Source organism: Symphalangus syndactylus, chromosome 5 (assembly GCF_028878055.3).
Source record: "Symphalangus syndactylus isolate Jambi chromosome 5, NHGRI_mSymSyn1-v2.1_pri, whole genome shotgun sequence".
Taxonomy (NCBI): domain Eukaryota; kingdom Metazoa; phylum Chordata; class Mammalia; order Primates; family Hylobatidae; genus Symphalangus; species Symphalangus syndactylus.
In genome coordinates, this window is record NC_072427.2 from 96778749 (window position 1) to 96801855 (window position 23107).

At 45.6% G+C, this 23107-nt stretch overlaps 2 protein-coding genes across 6 annotated transcripts in view; one reads left to right on the forward strand and one right to left on the reverse strand.

Moving 5' to 3' along the window:
* Positions 1-1783, forward strand: part of TMEM50B (transmembrane protein 50B) — a 45943-nt gene extending 44160 nt beyond the window's left edge. For all 3 annotated transcript variants that reach the window (XM_055279588.2, XM_055279589.2, XM_055279590.2), the window contains exon 7: positions 45-1783. In XM_055279588.2, coding sequence (XP_055135563.1) covers positions 45-90 — 46 coding nt within the window. In that variant the 3' untranslated portion in view covers positions 91-1783. The remainder of the gene's footprint in view (positions 1-44) is intronic.
* A 12037-nt stretch (positions 1784-13820) lies between these two features.
* IFNGR2 (interferon gamma receptor 2) overlaps positions 13821-23107 on the reverse strand; it is a 36970-nt gene continuing 27683 nt past the window's right edge. For all 3 annotated transcript variants that reach the window (XM_055279570.2, XM_063639354.1, XM_063639356.1), the window contains 3 exons: positions 18568-18727; positions 18032-18189; positions 13821-14517 (listed from right to left, as the gene is read on the reverse strand). In XM_055279570.2, coding sequence (XP_055135545.2) covers positions 14383-14517; positions 18032-18189; positions 18568-18727 — 453 coding nt within the window. In that variant the 3' untranslated portion in view covers positions 13821-14382. The remainder of the gene's footprint in view (positions 14518-18031; positions 18190-18567; positions 18728-23107) is intronic.

Genomic DNA, 23107 nt, shown 5'->3' on the forward strand with positions numbered 1-23107 from the left:
TTCCATCGGTTTTTTCCTCATGATTTGTTTTCCTATCTTTTTAGCACTCTGATCTACAAATTTGGAAGAACTGAAGAGCTATGGACCTGAGATCACTTAAGTCACATTTTCCTTTTGTTATATTCTGTTTGTAGATAGGTTTTTTATCTCTCAGTACACATTGCCAAATGGAGTAGATTGTACATTAAATGTTTTGTTTCTTTACATTTTTATGTTCTGAGTTTTGAAATAGTTTTATGAAATTTCTTTATTTTTCATTGCATAGACTGTTAATATGTATATAATACAAGACTATATGAATTGGATAATGAGTATCAGTTTTTTATTCCTGAGATTTAGAACTTGATCTGTTCCCTGAGCCAGGGTTGTATTATCTTGTCATTTTAGAAGTAACCACTCTTTCTCTCTGGCTGGGCGTGGTGGCTCATGCCTGTAATCCCAGCACTTTGGGAGGCCGAGGTGGGCGGATTGCTTGAGGTCAAGTGTTCGAGACCAGCCTGGCCGACATTGCAAAACCCCGTCTACTAAAAATACAAAAATTAGCCCGTCATGGTGGTGGGTTCCTGTAATCCCAGCTACCCGGGAGGCTGAGGCAGGAGAATCGCTTGAACCTGGGGGGCGGAGGTTGCAGTGAGCTGAGTTTGCGCCACTGCACTCTAGCCTGGGGGACAAAGTGAAACTCCCTCTCCAAAAAAAAAAAAAAAAAAAAAAAAGACCACTCTCAGTATCTCTAATTTCTGAAGATGTACAAAAAAATACAGCTTCATATATCTGGAATGAGCACTGAGCCATAGAAGGTTTTCAGCAAGTTGTAATTTATTTTGACCTAAAAATTAGTTTTTTTTTGTAAAGGAAAAATGTTTGTTCTTATGTATTGAAGAAGTGTACTTTTATATAATGATTTTTTAAATGCCCAAAGGACTAGTTTGAAAGCTTCTTTTAAAAAGAATTCATCTAATACAACTTTATGTGAGAAGGGATAATACATGATCAAATAAACTCAGTTTTTTATGGTTACTGTAAAAAGACTGTGTAAGGCAGCTCAGCACCATGCTTCTCATAAAAGCAGCTTAAATTATCCACTGGGGTTATCTTTTGACAACCTGCCATTATCTGATGTTACACAATTCAATAGCAAGCAAGTTTGAGACAATCGCAGTTTAAAAGCATGAACCATTTAACAAAAGGTGGAATAATTAAAGATAAAGCACTTCTTCCCAAAGGGAATTATCACATAGTGAAAAATTAGGCGTTTCATTTACTCAGTTACCGACTGCAAGTCTCTCTTCGCTCTAGCTCTCAAGCTTTGGGTGAATGTTCCTGCGAAATATATCTTCAACTTGAAAGTTCATACTCCAATCAAAAACTCCTTTTACTGAGTTTGCAGTACTGTATTTGCACTGTTTGTATTCCTCTGGGCCCTTATTGCTACTTTTGCTTTCCTTTGTTACACAGATTTTGTGTTGCACTTTTTCTCCAGAGGGGTATTGTAGAGCCTTGGTTGTATGAATAATACCAGTGGTAATGTCCACAGCTCAAATGCAAGCCCGTTTGGCATCACTCCTCTCTTCTTTCTGAGAGGATTTCTTGTGCACAGAGTATGAAGCAGTTGTGGAGCGCTGTGCCTTTGTCAAGATACCATCTTGTTTGATGACTTCTTTCTTTGCTATTTTTTTTTCAAAATGTTAGTAAGCTCTGTCATGCTTCTAGCAAATTGTAAGACTAATTATTTGTTTCCACCTCATAACCTGTTGCAATAAATATTACTTCTCATACAGCTTAATATTGTTGTTTGTTGGAGAAAATGAACCATAAAAATTGATTTGCTGTTCAGTTTTCAATTATTCAAGTATACCCAATTAAAGATGCAGTTATGTTTATAAAATAAGAAGAAATAGACTTGTAAAATGTTCGTGTGAGGGTTATTGAAGGTTTCCCTGAAGACTGACTGGAAATGGTGGCTGTTTTTTTCTATTTCTGACTCTGCCATGATTTTTTTTTTTTTTTTTTAAAAGACAAGATCTCACTCTGTTGCCTAGGCTGGAGTGCAGTGATGAAACCACAGCTGACTGCACCTTCAAATGCTGAGGCTCAAGCAATCCTCTTACCTCTGCTTTCCAAGTACGTGGGACCACAGGTACGTCTCATCACGCCTGGTTAATTAAAAAAATGGGAGGCCTAGGTGGGCGGATCACGAGGTCAGGAGATCAAGACCATCCTGACTAACACGGTGAAACCCTGTCTGTACTAAAAATACAAAAAAATTAGCCGGGCGTGGTGGCGGGCGCCTGTAGTCCCAGCTACTTGGGAGGCTGAGGCAAGAGAATGGTGTGAACCTGGGAGGCGGAGCTTGCAGTGAGCCGAAATTGCACCACTGCACTCCAGCCTGGGCAACACAGCGAGACTCCATGTCGAAAAAAAAAAAGTTGTTTTGTGTAGAGACGGGGGTCTCACTATGCTGTTCTGGGTGAACTGGTCTTAACACATCCACCTGCCTCAACCTCACAAAGTGCTAGGTTGACAGGCATGAGCCACCACACTCAGCCCTGAATTTGTTTTTTAGTTGTGAGCAAATCACTTAATTTTCTGTTTCTTCATTTTAAAAAAAGAGATAATGTGGTTGGGCGTGGGGGCTTACGCCTGTAATCCCAGCACTTTGGGAGGCCAAGGCGGGCAGATCACGAGGTCAGGAGTTCGAGACCAGCCTGGCCAACATACTGAAACCTGGTCTCTACTAAAAATACAACAAATTAGCCAGGCGTGGTGGTGCACCCCTGTAATCCCAGCTACTCGGGAGGCTGAGGCAGGGAGAATTGCTTGAACCCGGGAGGCAGAGGTTGCAGTGAGCCAAGATTGCACCACTGCACTCCAGCCTGGGTGACAAAGCGAGACTCCGTCTAAAAAATAAAAACATAAAAGAGATAATGTTAGTATCCACTCTTAGAAATATTATGAGTTAGGGCAGAATCTTTGGTAATCATCTACAAATGCATGTGATTCCCTTACTAAAGTTCTCCAGCTGTCACATAGATTCTGTGGTCATTGAATCTGAGTGTTTTTTGTGTGTGGACCAATATTATCAGAGTATTCCATTTTATTGCTCTAAGATCTTTGTATTCCTTGTGCTGTTGCCACTGAGTAAAAACCCAGAGGCTGTATTTTTCCAGTATATGTGTGTGTGTGTGTGTGTGTGTGTGTGTGTGTGTGTGTGTGTATGTGTATATATATATTTCTATATACAAGACGTTGACTTGACATTGATTTGCATCAACATAATGAAATTGGAAGACTGAAAGATTGATGATGTTAAACCATATAATTTGGCCCCGTGAGCAAGAGCCCCCAGACGGTTTGACATGGGTGCATTGAACTCATGATCTCTACATTTTTCCCCAATGGAAGGGTTTTCAGTCACAACATCAACTCAGGAGCCTTTGTTTTCATTGTTCTTTTTTATGGAGTCTTTTTTACAGTGTCTGACTCTTGCCCAGGCTGGAACGCCGTGGCGTGATTATAGCTCACTACTGCCTTGAACTCCTTGGCTCAAGCAGTCCTCCCCTCAGCCTACTGAGTAGCTAGGACTGTAGGTGTGCACCACCACATTCAGCTCTCCTTTTTAGATTTAGTTGCACCTTTCCCAAGTTGCTTGTAGAACACTGGTGGCCCTGAAGGTGTACCTGAGAAAAGGTGTGTTTGTCAAAGAAGCTTGGGAAACCCTGGGCCGAACTAGGTCTAAACATGTTTTTTCTTTCTTTATTTCTTGATTTTTTTTTTTTTTTTTTTTTTTTCAGATGGAGTTTTGCTCTTGTCACCCAGACTGGAGTGCAGTGGTGTGATCTCGGCTCACTGCAACCTCTGTCTCCCGGGTTCAGATGATTCTCGTGCCTCAGCCTCCCGAGTAGCTGGGGTTACAGGTGTGTGCCATCATACCCGGCTAATTTTTGTATTTTTAGTAGAGACATGGTTTCACCATGTTGGCCAGGCTGGTCTCAAATTCCTGAGGTGATCCAGCCACCTCGGCCTCCCAAAGTGCTGGGATTACAGGCGTGAGCCACTGTGTCCCGCCTTCTTGCTTAGTCTTTTTTAGAGAGGGGTCTTGCTATATTGTCCAGGCTGGTCTTGAATTCCTGAGCTCAAGTGATGCTCCTGCCTCAGCCTCCTGAGTAGCTGGGACTAGAGGTGCAAGCCACCACACTAGGCTTGAAAAACACGTTTTTAAAATTATGTAAAGTTCTTTTCTTTCTTAGAGTTTTTTTTTTTACGTGTGTCTTTAGGAGGAAGGTGTCAATTATGTGGTGTTTTCTGTTACTGAGACTTGGAAATTTATCTCCTGGAACATGTTGAAAAATGTAATTTGGGGCCAGGCACAGCGGCTCTCGCCTCTACTCCCAGTATTTTGGGAGTCCGAGGCGGGCAGATTACTTGAGGTCAGGAGTTCGAGATCAGCCTGGCCAACATGGTGAAACCTGTCTCTACTAAAAATACAAAAGATTAGCCAAGTATGGTGGCGCATACCTGTAATCCCAGCTACTTGGGAGGCTGAGGCAGGAGAATTGCTTGAGCCCAGGAGGCAGAGGCTGCAGTGAGCTGAGATCAAGCCACTGTACTCCAGTGTGGGCAACAGAGCAACACTCTGTCTCAAAAAAGAAGAAAAATGTAATTTGGGGAAACTGCTGCTATGGTGGCTTTAGAATAGATAGAACACAGGGAATTAACAAAAGGAGAGGAAAATGTTTAGGTGTGGGCATGGCTGGCTTTGGGAAAAGGCTGTGGCCAGCCTGATTATGGGGAATAAAAATGGTGGCAGGAGGGCACAGCAGGAAGAATTCTTCCAATTGCGTTGTTACTAGACAATTCCGGTTTGGGCGCTGGGATTCTTGGAGGCCTATGGATTTAAGTTTAGGTTGGTTTACTTCTCCCTTATTTCCTTATTCTGGCACTGCCACTTATTAGCTATTTGACTGCAAGACTGTTTCCCTGTCTGTAAGTATGTTTGAGAATCAATCTGAGGAAATGCTTAACATAGTTCCTGGACATAGTAAGTGATTCACACAAGTAGGCTTTTTTTTTTCCTTTTTTTTTTTTTTTTTTTTTTTTTTTGAGACAGAGTCTCACTCACTTTGTCATCCAGGCTGGAGTGCAGTGGCTCACTGCAACCTCAGCCTCGTGGGTTCAAACCATTCTCGTGCCTTGGCCTCCCAAGTAACTGGGATTGTAGGCACGTGCCACCACGCCTGGCTAATTGTTTTTGTATTTTTAGTAGAGATGGGGTTTTGCCATGTTGGCCAGGCTGGTCTCAAACTTCTGACCTCAAGCGATCCGCCAGCCTGGGCCTCCAAAAGTGCAGGGAATTACAGGCGCTGCACCCGGCATTTCTTATGATGACTTTAGAAGGGATGTTTCCTTTCTCATCTGATGACTTTTTAGCTTTTTGCCACAAGGTGGCATGCCATGCTAAGAAAAACAAGACTTCCAAGTTTAGAGCCTGCCAGAGCAGGCTTTATCACAGCTTAAGTAATTTTACGTAGGGTTTTGGATAGCAGTAAATGTCTCTTCAATTCTTTTAGCTGTGGCAGATACGATATTTTAAATTTCTTTAAGTATGGCAGGACAGGCTGCCTAGACCCTCATGGATTATGCCAGTGTAGAGAGCGCTGGGTCTTTGATTTGGGGAGCATGTTGACCTCTTCCCCACCCCAGAGGTCTAGACATAAAACCAGAGAGCTCTCCAAAAAGGATGTAAATTGTGCTCTTTTCCAGCAGCAGTTTCTGTGTGTGGTTTTTTTTTTTTTGAGACTGGGTCTCACTCTGTCACCCTCCACCTCCCAGGCTCAAGCGATCCTTCCGGGCTCAAGCAATCCTCCCACCTCAGCCTTCCAAGTAGCTCAGACTACAGGTGCATGCCACTACATCCTGGCTAATTGTTAATGTTTTGTAGAGTTGGGGTTTCACCATGTTACCCAAGCTGGTCTCGAACTCCAGGGCTCAAAGGATCTGCCTGCCTCAGCCTCCTAAAGTGCTGGGATTACAGGTATGAGCCACTGCACCCAGCCAGCAGTTTCTTTTCTTTCTTTTTCTTTTGCTTTTTTTTTTTTTTTTTGTAAAGAAATGGAGTCTCACTATTTTACCCAGGCTGGAGTGCAGTGGCTTTCACAGGCATGATCATTGCACACCTCGACCTGGAACTCCTGAGCTCAAGTGACCCTCCAGCCTCAGCCTCCCAAGTAGCTGGGACTATAGTACAGGTCTGTACTCCAACGGTTTCTACTCCTGGTGCCAAAAACATTATTCAGTGTGATCAACGTACTTCCCTCCCACCATGGAAGTTGTGAGTTTAGAAATTAACTTTTTTTTTTTTTTTTTTTTTTTTTTTTTTTTTTTTTTTTTTTTTTTTTTTTTTTTTTTGAGACAGGGTCTGGCTCTGTCACCCAGGCTGGAATGCAGTGGTGTGAGCTTGGCTCACTGCAACCTCTGCCTCCTAGGCTCAAGAGATCCTGTCACCTCAGCCTCCTGAGTAGGTTGGACTACAGATGCACACACCATGCCTGGCTAATTGTATTTTTTGTGGAGACATGGTTTTACCATGTTGCCCAGATTGGTCTGGAGCTCCTGAGCTCAAGCAATCTGCTCACCTCAACCTCCCAAAGTGCTAGGATTACAGGCATGAGCCACTGCGCCCAGCCTGAGATTAACTTTTTATGTTGAAATTACATCAGACTTACCAGGAGAGTTATAAAAATAGCACAAAGAGGCCAGGCATGGTGGCTCACGCCTATAATCTCAGTGCTTTGGGAGGCCAAGGTGGGCGGATCACCGGAGGTCAGGAGTTCAAGACCAGCTTGGCCAACATGGTGAAATCCCATCTCTACTAAAAATACAAAGATTAGCCGGGCGTAGTGGCAAGTGCCTATAATTCCAGCTACTTGGGAGGCTGAGGCAGGAGAATCGCTTGAACCCAGGAGGCGGTAGTTGCAGTGAGCCAAGACCCTGCCATTGCACTCCAGCCTGGGCGACAGAGTGAAACTCCATAAAAAAAAAAGAAAAAAGCACACAGAATTCCTGTATAACCTTCAGATTCCCAGAAGTTAACATTTTACTACATTTGCTTTGGTCTGTTATTTTAAATGTTTGGCAGCATGTTGCAGATGTGACGCCTGTTTACTTACCCTTGAATCCTGTGTGTATTTCCCCCCAAACATCACTGCAATACGATGCCAAAGTCAGAAAATTAACATTGATACGGTACTTTGTGCCTTATTCAAATTCTTCAGATTACCCCTGTAATGTACTTTATAGTAAAGAAAAAAACCTCTATTTTTCTGTGGCAGGATCCTGCCTATGGTCACACACTGCATTTAGTTGTCATATCCCTGCAGTGTCTCTTACATTTGGAATGGTTCTTCAGTCTTTGTCTTCTGTGACTAGGCATTTGGAACTCGAGTGGCTTATGTATCAGGGCTACTAGCAGTTGCTGTGTGCCTTTGTGTTCTGTTTAGGTCAACAGCACCGGTGGGGTTGTGCGGTGCACAGCCTACAGGAATGTACCCACAGCCCCGACTACTGGTGCTCCACATATTTTAGTAGTTAGCATGGGGCTGGCCACTTGAGAAGTGTCTGGATCTGGAGGACACTTGAAGGTACTCACAGTTGTACTAAGGGTCACAGCAAAATTTCAGAAAGTAAATAAGAAACACATTAGTTTGATTGATTAATTGAATTTTATGCCAGGCAAAATTTTGTACCTGCCCATCTCCAAGGACCTCAGGGTCCTCCTGCCTGGACTTACCAGCTCTTTAAGGGTTTGACCCTCTCTTAGGCTTTTCAGATACAAAAATACTCTTATAACCCACAGAGAATAGATCAGATATTTTTTATTCACCTGAATGTAGAAATGAAATGAGTTGAATTAATATTTACAGTTATTATACATTGTTACTCATACCACTATTTAATTTCAAGGAAAATCATTAGTGTCATATGTTGTGCTTTTTGTTTTGTTTTGTTTTTTGTTGTTTTTTTTTTTTTTTTTGAGACAGAGTCTCTGTCTGTTCGCCCAGGCTGGAGTGCAGTGGCATGATCTTGCTGACTGCAACCTGCGCCTCCCAGGTTCAAGCGATTCTCATGCCTCAGCCTCCTGAGTAGCTGGAACTATAGGTGTGCACCACCATGCCTGGCTAATTTTTGTATTTTTAGTAGAGACGGGGTTTCTCCATGTTGGCCAGGCTGGTCTCGAACTCCTGACCTCAAGTGATCTGCCTGCCTCGGCCTCCCAAAGTGCTGGGATTACAGGCGTGAGCCAGCGCGCCTGGCCACATATCATTTGATGTTTATGTTGTAGCTAGGTATATGAATGTAAAGTAACCCTGAGGGTCTGCCTCCCTCCTCTTTTTTTGATAACTGAGGGGCCCAGAGAAGCGAGTGCTGCATGTATTTCTACAATGGGATGAATTTTTAGGCTATCATTTTTTAGGAATGTCTAGGTGTCATTCCTAGATCATCTTCCTAGAGCATTGGCAAGTTGCCCTGACCAGAGTCCTCTCCTTAGCAACGGGCGGCTCTGAGGCCCCAGGTCCCAAATACCCACTCTGACCAGTTTCCATACCCTCCCAAGTGTAGCCAGCTGTTTTCCCTCACCACAGACTGGAAACAAGGAGAAAGACATCACTTTCACTTCATTCCCATGGGACAGTCCTTGAGTCTCAAGGGAGGCTGGGAGCGGCAGTGAAGGGCAGGGAGGCGTGATTGCATCTCCGGAAAATGCTGGGGTGGAGTCTCACTTCTCACCAAACAGAAGGACAGCTGGGGATGTTCTCATCTCAAATAGAGACTATTTGGCAAACAGCAAATATATTTTGAAGGGCTCTGGGTGCCTCAGAGATGTGACTGCATAGTGTGGAAGTTGTCAGAATCAAAATGGAGTCACTTGTGCTTCAAACAAACAAACAAAAAACGCTGACAAATAGAGCTGGGGAAGGCCATGAAGGATTCTCATGCAAAAATGCTTGATAACAAAAATGATCACAAGGCCGGGTGTGGTGGCTCATGCCTGTAATCTCAGCACTTTAGAAGGCCGAGGCAGGTGGATCACTTGAGGTCAGGAGTTCGAGACCAGCCTGGGCAACATGGCAAAATCCCGTCTCTACTAAAAATACAAAAAATTAGCCAGGCATGGTGGCGGGTGCCTGTAGTCCCAGCTACTAAGGAGGCTGAGACAGGAGAATTTCTTGAATCCGGGAGGCAGAAGTTGCAGTGAGCTGTGATTGCATCACTGCCCTTCAGCTTGGGTGACAGAGCAAGACTCTCTCTAAATAAATAAATAAATAAAAATGATCACAAAAGACTGCAAAAATCTCAACCTTGCACAAAGCCCTTCACAGCCTTACACAAAAAACACTTTTATGAAGATATCTGCCCAACAACTGCCTTTCTAACCTTGGAATGGCATCCCCCTTGCTATTGATCCTTATAGCCAAGGATAATTATCTTAAAACAATGATCTAATCCTCATTTTTCCTTTAAGAACCTTTGTTTTTCTTCACCTGCCTAAATATGTACATAGTTTACTCTGGCACACGTGTTCCCCTTGTAATACCCTATTCCCAAATCAGTATCATTTTCTTTTAGAGAGCCTCTCTCTGTTGTGGTGCTTCAAAGACATAGTGACCATAGTGACTATGCAGGCTTCTTTAAATGTTATGTACCAAGAAGTCCTTTTTTTTTTTTTTTTTTTTTTTGAGACAGATTCTTGCTCTGTTGCCCAGGTTGAGGTGCAGTGGTGCCATCTTGGCTTACTGCAATGTCCACCTTGTGGGTTCAACCAATTCTCCTGCTTCAGCCTCCTGAATAGCTGGGATTACAGGCACCTGCCACCGCGCTGGGCTGATTTTTTTATTTTTAGTAGAGATGGGGTTTCACCATGTTGGCCAGACTGGTCTTGAACTCCTGACCTCAGGTGATCCGCTCACCTGAGCCTCCCAAAATGCTGGGATTACAGGTGTGAGCCGCCGTGCCCTGCCAGACGTCCATTTTATGTGATGTAAACACTATGGACAGAGACGTTATTTATTTTATTTTGTTATGTTATGTTACTGTTTTTCAAGACAGAGTCTTGCTGTGTTGCTCAGGTGGAGGGCAGTGGTGTGATCTCGGCTCACTGCAACCTCTGCCTCCCAGGTTCAAGTGATTCTCCTGCCTCAGCCTCCTGAATAGCTGGGATTACAGGCATGCACCACTATGCCCGGCTAATTTTTGTATTTTTAGTAGAGACGGTGTTTCACCATGTTGGTCAGGCTGGTCTCAAACTCCTGGCCTCAAATGATCTGCCCACCTTGGCCTCCCAAAGGGCTGGGAATACAGATGTGAGCCACTACGCCTAGCTTACCTTCTGGGTTCTAATAAATACTTATGAACACTGAAATTTGAATTTCATACAATTTTCATGTGTGATGAAATATTCTTCTTTTGACTTTTTCTCTATTCCAAGATGTAAAAGCTATTCTTAGCACACGGGTTTTACAAAAACAGGGAATGGGCTGATTTGGCAAGTAGGTTATGGATTATGCCCTGTCAACGGATGATTTATAAGAGTGCTTCCAACTCAAAAATATTGATTATGTACTTAGCTCGACTTTATTTTTCTTGAGACAGAGTCTTGCTCTATTGCCCAGGCTGGAGTGCAGAGGTGCCATCTCAGCTCACTGCAACCTCTGCTTCTCGGGCTCAAGTGATTCTCCTGCTTCAGCCTCCCAAGTAGCTGGGATTACAGGTGTGAGCCATCACGCCTGGCTAATTTTTGTATTTTTAATAGAAACAGGTTTTTGCCATGTTGGCCAGGCTTGTCTCAAACTCCTGACCTCATGATCCACCCACCTCAGCCTCCCAAAGTGCTCAGATTACAGGTGTGAGCCACTGCGCCTGGCCTTGACTAGTGTAAATACTAATCCCATCAATTAGTCGTTTATTTTACTAAGGAGAATGAGGCATTTCATTTCAGAAAATACTAAGGCTGGGCACAGTGGCTCACACTTGTAATCCCAGCACTTTGGGAGGCTGAGGTGAGTGGATCACCTGAGGTCAGGAGTTCAAGACCAGCCTGACCAACATGGTGAAACCCCCATCTCCACTAAAAATACAAAAATTAGCTGGGTGTGGTGGCGTGCACCTGTAATCCTAGCTACTCTGGAGGCTGAGGCCCAAAAATCGCTTGAACCCAGAAGGTGGAGGTTGCAGTGAACTGACATTGTGCCACTGCACTCCAGCCTGGGCAACAGGGTGAGACTCTGTCTCTAAATAAATAAATAAACGGGGTGGCACAGACGCACTTACCCTAACAGAGTTGATCTGCCCTCTGTCCTGCTGGGCTCAAACTCTTTCCTGTTCTTCTGCTATAGATGTATCCTCCATTCCTCGCTGGGCACTATCCTGCTGCCCAACAGAAGCAGCTCTTCTGTCTCCGATTTCCTGAACGGTCGAAGGCAAGTCTTTACAATTCCTATCTACAACCTCTTCCTCCAAACTTGTCTACTTAAGGTGCACCTAATGCATACAACAGATGCTTCACAGGAAGACTTGTGTGCATGGGGTGGGAGTTGGCCTTGTTTTTCTAACTCTTGCCACTGCAGACAGCACGGTACACAATACTTAAGAGAGTTAGCCACTCTTGCGGGGCGTGGTGGCTCATGCCTGTAATCTCAACCCTTTGGGAGGCCAAGGCGGGTGGATCACGAGGTCAGGAGTTCGAGACCGGCCCGGCCAACATGGTGAAACCCCATCTCTACTAAAAATACAAAATTAGCCAGGTCTAGTGGTGCATGCCTGTAATCCCAGCTATTTGGGAGGCTGAGGCAGGAGAATTGCTCGAACCTTGGGAGGTGGAGGTTGCAGTGAGCCAAGATCGTGCCACTGCACTCCAGCCTGGGCGACAGAGCGAGACTCTTGTCTCAAAAAAAAAAAAAAGAAAAAGTTAGCCACTTTCTTACCAGCAGTACAGGGCCCCAACGGAGGGAGAGAAGGTGGCTCCATCGACTAGTGCTAGAAGCTTCATAAAGCTCCAGGTATTGTCACCTCTTCCCATTGTCAAGACAGGGCTGCTGGCAGGGCTTCTTTCTAAAGCAGCGTGACGGCAGCTGTGGCCCTTTGCGTGGGAGATGGGATGAATGTACACATCCGTTTTCCAAATGGGAAGAGTCATATGAATGGATTTTTATTTTTTATTTATTTTTATTATTTTTGAAACAGTCTCACTCTGTCACCAGGCTGGAGTACAGTGGTGCGATCTCGGCTCACTGCAACCTCCGCCTCCTGGGTTCAAGAGATTCTCCTGCCTCAGCCTCCCGAGTAGCTGGGACTACAGGTGTGCACCACCACGCCCAGATAATTTTTGTGTTTTTAGTAGAGACAGGGTTTCACCATGTTGGTCAGGTTGGTCTCGATCTCTTGACCTCATTATCTACCTGCCCTGGCCTCCCAAAGTGCTGGGAATACAGGTATGAGCCACCATGCCTGGCCTATTTTTTATTTTTTTTTTGAGATGGAGTCTCACTCTGTTGCCCAGGCTGGAGTGCAGTGGCACAATCTCGGCTCACTGCAACCTCCCAGGCTCAAGCAATTCCCCTGCCTTAGCCTCCCATGTAGCTGGGTTTACAGGTGCCTGCCACCACACTCAGCTAATTTTTGTGCTTTTAGTAGAGACAGGGTTTCACCATGTTGGCCAGGCTGGTCTCGAACTCCTGATCTTAGGTGATCTGCCTGCCTCGGCCTTCCAAAGTGTTGGGATTACAGGTGTGAGCCACCGTGCCCAGCCTATAAATGGATTTTAAATACATATCCTTTGAACAACAGAGCGCGACAATACTGACACAATCAGATGACTTGCATGCTCAGTGGATAACACTACTATTGATTAATCAGTTAATTCTCTTTATTGCCCACAAATCCCTGCCTTGGTCAACACAGTGTGACTTGTCACATATAAATGAAGTGCTAATGTGCCTCCTGCAAATCCCCCTTATAACTTTTATATTTTTGAGACAGGGTCTCTCTTGCTGTGTTGCCAAGGCTGGAATGTAGTGGTGTAATCATTGCTCATTGCAGCCTTGAACTCCTAACTCCTAGGCTCAAATGATCCTCTGGTCTCAGCCTCATGAGTAGCTGGGACTACGGGTGTGCACCACCACAACTAGCTAATTTTTTATTTTTTGTGAAAACAAGGTCTCACTATGTTGCCCAGGCTGTTCTCAAACTCCTGGCCTCAAGCGATCCTCCCATCTTGACCTCCCAAAGTGCTGGGATTACGGGCATGAGCCACCATGCCCAGCCCTTTTTTTTTTTTTTTTTTTTTTTTTGAGATAGGGTCTCGCTCTGTCTCCCACGCTGGAGTGCAGTGGCATCATTTCGGCTCATGGTAACCTCCGCCTCCCAGGCTAAAGCATCCTCCCACTTTAGCCTCTCAAGTAGCTGGGACTACAGGTGCATGTCATCATGCCTGGCTAATTTTTGCATTTTTCATAGAGACAGTGTTTCACCATGTTGCCCAGGCGGGTCTAGAACTCCTGGCCTCAAGTGATCCGCCCACCTCAACCTCCCAAAGTGCTGGGATTACAGGCGTGGGCCACCGCACTAGGCCCTGGCCTTCTTTATAACCTTTAGAGGATCAAGTGACATCCATAGGAAGTGTTTGCTGAGTTCCCGTGAGGCCTCAGTAGCTCTAGCAGGTGTTATTTAAGAAAAAACAAGTTTAGATTGAGTAATTTTAAAAAGCTGAAATTCTGCAGAAAATAGGCTACAATAAAGAAAAGACTTCACGTAGACTTTAAAAAACATGCACTATACAATCTTTTATTTCTAGTTTAAAAACAAAATCTTAAATTACTAGGAGTATATTTACAAGATTAATTACATTTTAAGCCAGCACACCATGGACATACATGAAGGGCCACTCAGTGTCCCTCGCTGGGACAGGCTGGGACAGGTTGTGTGACCTGCCTGAGGGGCTCTGGCTCATTTGCCAAAGTCAAGAAAAAGACCAGGTCTTCTGACTGCTCAGCCCAACCAATAATGAAAAAAGTATCAGAGATGTGTCATATCCATTTTGCTAACAAGCAATTACATGGCTTTTTAGTGTTTAAGAGAAGCCTTAATTTTCCTGGGATATCTCCGTAGAATCATTCTGGAAACTTGTTTGATTTTGAAAATTCTCCCAGAAAAAAAAAAAAAAACTTGTCACCCCCATGAGACCTGCTGTCTCTCATGTCTGCAGGGACAGGCCTTTTGGAGGCAGGAAAACGGAATACTGGTCTCTGGAAAGTCCAGACAGAACTCCGGCAGCTCTGATGGCTCGATGATCTCTTCCAGGGAGCCGGTGGGCTAGACCCATGCTTTGGTTCAAAGTGTTTGGAGAACATCTTCTTGCTCCTTTTCTGGAAACGAGATAATGGATACAGAGTCCCAGACGTCATCCTTTGGTGAGCTGTCCTTGTCCAAGGCCTCTAAGATGGGCTGAGTTGGGTCCTTTAAATACTTGAGGAGGTTGGAAAGCAAAATTGTAATTAGTTTACCAGTTCAATATACCAGACCTTTTAACTTTAGTTTGTTTTTTTTTTTTGAGATGGAGTCTCACTTTGTCGCCTAGGCTAGAGTGCAGTGGTGTGATCCCAGCTCACTGCAACCTCTGCTTCCCGGGTTCAAGTGATTCTCCTGCCTCGACCCTCTGAGTAGCTGGGACTACAGGTGCCCACCACCTCGCCCGGCTAATTTTGTATTTTTAGTAGAGACAGGGTTTCACCATGTTGGCCAGGCTGGTCTCAAACTCCTGACCGCAAATGATCCACCTACCTCAGCCTCCCAAAGTGCTGGGATTACAGGCGTGAGGCACTACGCCTGGCCTACTGTAGTTTTAATTGGTATAGTTGTTATTTTATTCAGATATAAGTTGATTCTGTCCACCAATGACATAACTTCTTTTTTTTTTTTCAACAATGAAACAATTTTTTTTTTTTTTTGAGACGGAGTTTCACGTTCTTGCCCAGGCTGGAGTGCAATGACACGATCTCGGCTCACTGCAACCTCCGCCTCCCAGGTTCAAGCGATTCCTCTGCCTCAGCCTCAGCCTCAGCCTCCCGAGTAGCTGGGACTACAGGCGCATGCCACCATGCCTGGGTAACTTTTGTATTTTTAGTAGAGACAGGGTTTCACCATGTTGGCCAGGATGGTCTCGATTTCCTGACCTCATGATCCACCCACCTCGGCCTCCCAAAGTGCTTGGATTACAGGCATGAGCCACCGCGCCCGGCCAACAACTTCTAATAGTTGAATACTCCTTACCCTTCATCTCAGTAATCACTTTAATACTCATCCCAGGGCTGACCATGTTAATATGCTGAGAGTGTAAAAGGGCAAAACTCAGGAAAAGCAAGTTTCGTTTTTTTCTTCTGATTTTCTGATTGGAAGAAAAGCAAGTTCTTCCTTGCAACCCTCAGTGTAGGCCTGTGGGTTATTAATCTTAAGACGTCTCTAAAATTGTAACCTTTCAGTGAAGAAGGGACTGGGGGCTCTTGTTCAGCTGTGATGGGGACAAAAGGGGCAAGTTCACAAGCATTGGTCTCAGGCACTCCACCCCTCCCCTCACACCAGCGCACAGCAAGCAGAGAATCTGGGAGGGAGGGCCTTAGGCCTTAACATAAAAAGGGGTGTTTCCCAGCGATTAATTTCTCTTTTGCTCCCGCAGGCTTAGCCATAGATTCACCAAGTTACCAAGAATCTAGTGTCTAGCTCTTGGAAATGCTGAAAGATACTGAAAGACAATGAGCTTGTAGCTGACTGACTGAAAGAGGAACAAAACCAAAACATGTACCCTTGTGAAACCCCAGAATTATAGGTGAAACATGATTCACTGTTCCCATGTAACTCAGAGACCTTTGGTGGATGTTCTTTATGCTTTCCTAGAAAAGTGAACTGACAGGCCTGTGTTTTCTGTTCATGTCTCAGAGGAATGACTCATAGTATATTTATATTCATGTACTGGGGCTCAGCTGGTAGTTCTACCAGGAGAGAGAGATTATTACTGCAAGTAAGATTCTGAGACCTCTTAGGAGCTGTGATTTTGTGACAATATTAACCAAGGAGATTCTAGTAGGGAATCTGTATACTGCCTATGTATCTACAATACATCATGGCAGATGAAGGAACAAGTGACTGGGGTTCTTTCTGAAAGTGCCGCTATGTTTCTGCAGACTTGGACCTTATCTAACATCTGTTCATCCCACATGTAACCGAGTAACATTCTGTTTCCAACACCTTTACTCTGGGTTTGCCCAAGAATAATGTGAAGCCTCCAGAAGCAAATACTTTTTATTTAATTTATTTTATTTTTTTGAGCTGGAGTCTTGCTCTGCCACCCAGGCTAAAGTGCTATGGTGCGATCTTGGCTCACTGTAACTTCCACCTCCTGGGTTCAAGCAATTCTCCTGCTTCAGCCTCTCATGTAGCTGGGATTACAGGTGCCCACCACCACACCCGGCTAATTTTTGTATTTTTAGTAGAGACAGGGTTTCACCATGTTGGCCAGGCTGGTCTCGAACTCCTGACCTCAGGTGATCTGCCCACCTTGGCCTCCCCAAGTGCTAGGATTACAGGTGTGGGTCACTGCGCCCGGCTGCAAATCCTTTTTAAATGTTCTTCTCTCAGCTCACCTCTGATCCCCAAAATGTCCTGACCGTGTCCTCAGAAGGCCCAATGGCCTCACAAAGCCTCAGGGGGCTGGGGTTATGCAGGAAAATAAAGACTTTCCACAAGACCCAAGCTGCTGTTCTTTCTCAAGTCTTTTCAAATATTAGCAATACCCACTGGGCAGTGGGTGCGCGGGGCCTGGCACTCACAGCTCTGGGTGTTGACTCTGCCTTAGGGCCCTCCTAAGCACCCTGTGGGCCCCAAAGCTCAAGCTCTTGATCACTGTCTCCACCGCCTTCATGTCCTCCAGCCAGGTCGCTTCCCTGGCGCATTCTCCAGACAGCAGAGGAGACCTGCTGCCTCAGAGAGGGGCCTACTGCAGCCAATCTCCAGGCCAGGTCAGGCCACCTTTTTGGCCAACCCCATGCCATTAAAAAAAAAAAAAAAAAAAAAAATTAAATTGTGGTAAAATACACATAACATAAAATGTACCATCATAACTCTTTTTAGGTGTACATCGGTAGTGCCAAGCACATTCACATTGTGCAATCATGACCACCATCCATCTCCAGAACTCTCTACAGCCCCAGAACTGAAACTCTGGCCCCATTCAACACGAACTTCCCACTTCCCTCCCTCCACCACCACAACCACCATTCTACTTCCTGTCTTTATGGATTTGATGACTCTGGGGACCTCATTTAAGTGGAAGCAGACAGTATCCTTTTGTGACTATCCTACTCCACTCAGCATAATGTCCTCAAGGTCCATCCGTGTGGTAGGATACGTCACAATCCCCTTCCTTTCTAAGGCTGAATGATATTCCATTGTATGGAAAGACCATCCATTGATTTATCTATTAATCCTTCAACGACACCGGAGTGCTTCCACCTTTTGGCTGTTGTGAATCGTGTCAATATGAACATGGGTGTACAAACAACCCCATACCATTTTTAACCCAAATCTCTGTGTCCACGACTTTGCCCACAGCTGCACTCTTAGGGGTTGCCAGGGGCAGTGGGGCCCTTATGTGTCACCATTAAGATGTCTACGTGGCCGGGCGCAGTGGCTCACGCCTGTAATCCGAGCACTTTGGGAGGCTGAGGTAGGTGGATCACTTTAGGTCAGGAGTTCGAGACCAGTCTGGCCAACATAGCAAAACCCCATCTCTACCAAAAATACAAAAATTAGCAGGCCATGGTGGTGAGCACTTGTAATACCAGCTACTCGGGAGGCTGAGGCAGGAGAATCGCTTGAACCTGGGAGATGGAGGCTGCAGTGAGCAGAGATTGTACCATGACACTCCAGCCTGGGCAACAGAGCAAGACCCTGTCTCAAAAAAAAAAAAAAATGTGTGCACACGTACCTCTTCTATCTGTAACGGGATGCTTGGTGGAGTGTGAAACCAGTATTTAATCAGACCTCTGTATTTCAGGACCAGGAAGAAACAGGCTCCAGCCAGCACCAACAGCAATGAAAATGTTCCCACAGAGATCAGGATGACTTGCTGAAGCTCAGTGGAGGCTAAAACGAGGACACGAAAGTGAACAGAATGATCTTCCCACACACAACACAAACATCAGTTAATGTTCCATCCATGCTGCTTAAAGAGCATTCCTGTCCTAGTAAAATGGGCAAGTCCCCCTACCCCCACCCTCACCTGGTATGCTTACATGAATAGCTAAAGTCAATCCTGTAATGAAATAAAGCAAGCGGTAGCTGTCTGGCAGCCTCCACTACCGCAGATCTCAGCACAAGCTCATTATTCCTGCAGTTCAGCACTCCCTTCTCACTGGGTCTCCCCACTCCCACCACCCATGACCTCATAAGCATTCCCCGATTTCACTATTGGAGGAGTATTCTTTTCCCAGTTCAGAAAGGACATAAGAAGGTATATTTTACCATCTGCCATTGTTTCGTAGCAAGATGTGTTGCTTAAATGCCCGACTCTAAAGATGTTACTTTTGTTCCAAAGCAGTTGTGCCTGGACTTGTAAACAGTACACTCTGAAGGGTTTTAAGTTATCCAGTGAAATGGAGTTGCTTCTGAAAGGGCCTTGGACCTGTTTTAAAAACATCACAAGCACACATGTAAATGAACACGGCCAAGCTGCCTACATCTTTTCTGATGTTTCCTCAAATTCACTGTGAACATGACAACCAAAGGAGAACAAGATGCCATTTTTAGCAGGTCACTGGCTGGCAGTGGACACATTTTATATGTGAAAATTGGTGTGGTGTGTGGCCAAAGAGGCTGATAGCTTTAGAACTGTGTTTCTGTCTGTGAGGTCTCAGAGTGCCCATTGTAGTAACTAGACTTCAGCAAATTCCAATTTCTAGGATAACCTTTTTCTCCTTTAAAATTAACATTTTGGGCTGGATGGGGTGGCTCACGCCTGTAATCCCACCACTTTGGGAGGCCAAGGTGGGCGGATCACCTGAGGTCAGGAGTCCAAGACCAGCCTGGCCAACATTGCAAAACCCAGTCTCTACTAAAAGTACAAAAATTAGCTGGATGTGGTGGCGCACACCTGTAATCCCAGCTACACGGGAGGCTGAGGGAGGAGAATCACTTGGACCAGGAGGCAGAGGCTGCAGTGAGCCGAGACTGCACCAGCCTGGACGAAGAGCAAGACTCCATCTCAAAACAAACATTTTATATTTCTTTCTTTTTTTTTTTTTTGAGATGGAGTTCTGCTCTGTTGCCAGGCTGGATTGTAATGGTGCAACCTCGGCTCACTGCAACCTCTGCCTCCCGGGTTCAAGCAATTCTCCTGCCTCCAGCTCCTGAGTAGCTGGGATTATAGGCACCCACCATCATGTCCAGCTCATTTTTGTATTTTTAGTAGAGACAGGGTTTCACCATGTTGCCCAGGCTGGTCTCGAGCTCCTGACCTCAGGTGATCCACCTGCCTCGGCCTCCCAAAGTGCTGGGATTACAGGCGTGAGCCACCGTGCCTGGCCAACATTTTGTATCTCATGGTTAATCTAGATACCTCAAGTTAGTCAACAGAGAAAAAATTATTCTGGGAAATGTTCCTTTCATTCCCAACCTGCTTCTAGTTTGACCAAAATGTGCTTGATCCTCCTATAGTTTCAGCTAAAATGACCTTAGGGATTTATGTCATCAGGAGACAACTGGACCCTAGACTCTAGGAAGGTTCTGTGTCTCCTCTGCGCATCCCTCTGCTGCCTCGAGCAGACCTTGCTGCCTCCCCACCTGGTCTTCCAGGCAATGGCTCCTGTTGTCTTGGCAAGGTTGTCATTGTCCCATACCAAAGTGGAAAACAGCGATACCCTATTGTGGCAGTATAGGGTTTCTTGCAAAGAACTGTTTTCTAATTTTGAGATACAATATAATCCACTGCAGCCACATGAAATGTTGGTATAACATATGCTTGAAAACATGGGAAGACAAGGCTGCTAAATTGTTAACTGAAAAAAGGCAGATTATTCAAATACAGAACATGTTATTATTTTTTAAAATACAACAATAGGCTAGGCATGGTGGCTCATGCCTGTAATTCCAGCACTTTGGGAGGCTGAGGTGGGAGGATCACTTGAGCCCAGGAGTTTGAGCTTGGGTAACATAGTGAGACCCCCTCCCTCCGTCTCTACAGAAAATAAAATAAAAAAAAAAGCTGGTCATGGTAGTGCATGCCTATAGTCCCAGCTACTCGGGAGGCCAAAGTGGGAGGATGGCTTGAGCCTGGGAATTGGAGGCTACAGTGAGCTATGATTGCACTACTGCACTCCAACCTGGGTGACAGAGTGAAATTGTCTCTAAAAAATTAAAATTAAAAAATAAAAATAATTGTATGATCTACAAATAGTAGTATTACTTGATGGTTTTACATTTTCTTTTCTTCTGTTTAATGGTGTTGGACTGCCAGGGCAGAGGAAGACACGATTTTAAGGACAAAAATTCCCTTTGGGTTTATTTCAGCATTCAAATGGAATTCCTAAAATTCAGAATCACAGACTGCAAAAGAGCTAACGTAACAGGCCTAACACTAATGCCCTTTGAAGGGCCTGATTTCAAGGTCAACCCTTAGGTGACATCTGGGAATTTGTGTTTTTTTTTTTTTTTTTGAGACAGAGTCTTGCTCTGTTGCCCAGGCTGGAGTGCAGTGGCGTGATCTCGACTCACTGCAACCTCCGCCTCCCAGGTTCAAGCAATTCTCCTGCCTCAGCCTCCTGAGTAACTGGGATCACAGGTGCCCACCACCATGCCTGGCTAATTTTTGTATTTTTAGTAGAGATGGGTTTTCACCATGCTAGCCAGGCCTGTCTCGAACCCCTGACCTCAAGTGATCCGCCTGCCTCGGCCTCCCAAAGTGCTGGGATTACAGGCGTGAGCCACCGTGCCCGGCCTGGGAATTTGGATTTCAAGTTTATCCCTCCCATTCCCAAACTGGTAAGGTGGCTTACTGTCCTTACACTGTTTGCACAATGTGTTTTCTTTATGAGGAGCATCTGCTTTCCTTCTGGGAGTTGGAATTTTGGCATACGCTAGACAGAGGGTGCGTATGTGGCTAGCCCCCAGAAAAAACCCTGGGTGCTGGGTCTCTCATAAGCCTCCCTGGCAGACAAAACAGTTCACATGTACAGTCACAGCTTGCTGGCGGAGGAATGAAGTGTATCCTGCGTGACTCAGCTCGGAGGCCTCCTGGAAGCCTACCCCTGGACACCTGCAGACTTTCCTCCATGTGCCTCTTCCCTTTGCTGATTTTGCTTTGCATCCTTTTGCTGTAAAAAATCAGAGTGTGGGCCAGGCACAGATGCGGAGGCTGAGACACGAGAATCTCTTGAACCCGTGAGCCGAGATTGTGGCACTGCACTCCACCCTGGGCGACAGAGTGAAATTCTGTCTCAAAACAAAACAAAAGAAATCAGAGTGTGACTCTGTGCTGAGTCCTGGGAGTCCTTTGAGCGATCTAGGGTGAGTCTTGGGGACCCTAACACACAGACTCACAGCTGGAACAAAGATCACATTGGTGGCTTTCAGAGTCATTTTCATCCTTGAACCTTTTGATCATGGAAGCCAAGTGCAGATGCTCTGGTCAAATGGAGGAAAGGGACTTGGGGGCCCTCACGGCTGCTCCTCTTCACAGGCTCCAGCTTATAGCTCAGTTGTTTCATTTTTTTTTTTTTTTTTTTTGAGACGCAGTCTCGCTCTGTTGCCCAGGCTGGAGTGCAGTGGCGCAATCGCGGCTCACTGCAAGCTCCGCCTCCCGGGTTCACACCATTCTCCTGCCTCAGCCTCTCCGAGTAGCTGGGACTACAGGCGCCCGCCACCATGCCCGGCTAATTTTTTGTATTTTTAGTAGAGATGGGTTTCACCGTGGTCTCGATCTCCTGACTTCGTGATCCGCCCGCCTCGGCCTCCCAACCAAAGTGCTGGGATTACAAGCGTGAGCCACTGCGCCCGGCCAGTTGTTTCATTTTATACACAAAGCTGCAGCCCAGAGAGGCTAAGTGACATGGTGCTAAGCGGGTCCCAGGCAGTGGAAGCCTGTTCTGTGTGCTCTTCATTAGGGCACGCTGCTCAACAAGGCTGGCCCCAGGGTCCTGGAGCTGAGTCCTCCAGTGCTGGGCAGCCCTGCCCAGCTCTAGGATACAAGTGGCAACTCGCCCTCTGGGGGCCGACTCAGTGCAGAAAAGTGGATGGACTCCATCCTAAAAAAAACAAAAGTATGGGTGGGCCCTTGGGGAGGGAGCATGGCAACACGGTGCCCTCGAGTGAAGAAACCAACCAAAGGGTGGAGAAAAACGTGGCCAGAGCGCCCATCCCATCTCTTGCATTTCCGGCACCATATCCGGTTGGTGAGGACAGACTTGGAAGAGGCAGCCTCTCTCTTGTGGATTCTGCCAGGCTCCCTCTATTCTAATCGACCCAGATCTTGAGCTCTGATTTGGAGAAATGATTTTTCCCTATTTCCTAGATGCTAAGTCTGTTTTTCAGTGAGTCTCACCCTTCCCAGTTTCATATTCCCCATAATGAAATGAAGAGGAGGCTGGGAACAGGGGCTCATGCCTGTAACCTCAGCACTTTTGGAGACTGAGGTGGGCAGATCGCTTGAGACCAGGAGTTCGAGACCAGCCTGGGCAACATGGCAAAACCCCATCTCTATAAAAAAAATTTAAAAATATTAGTCAGGTGTGGTCGGCACAGGCCTGTAGTTCCAGCTACTCGGGTGGCTGAAGTGGGTGGATTGCTTGAGCAGGGAGGTAGAGGTTGCAGTGAGCCAAGATTATACCACAGTACTCTAGCCTAGGCGACAGTGAGACTGTCTCAAAAAAAGAACAATAATTAAAAAAAAAAAGTGAAGGAGAAGTGCAGATACAAAGTGTGTGGCAGAAAAAGATGGTGGTCAAGAGCAGGGCTGTGAAGCTAGGCGTCTCTGCTCTGCTCTGCCAGTGATTCGCTGCTGACCTGAGGC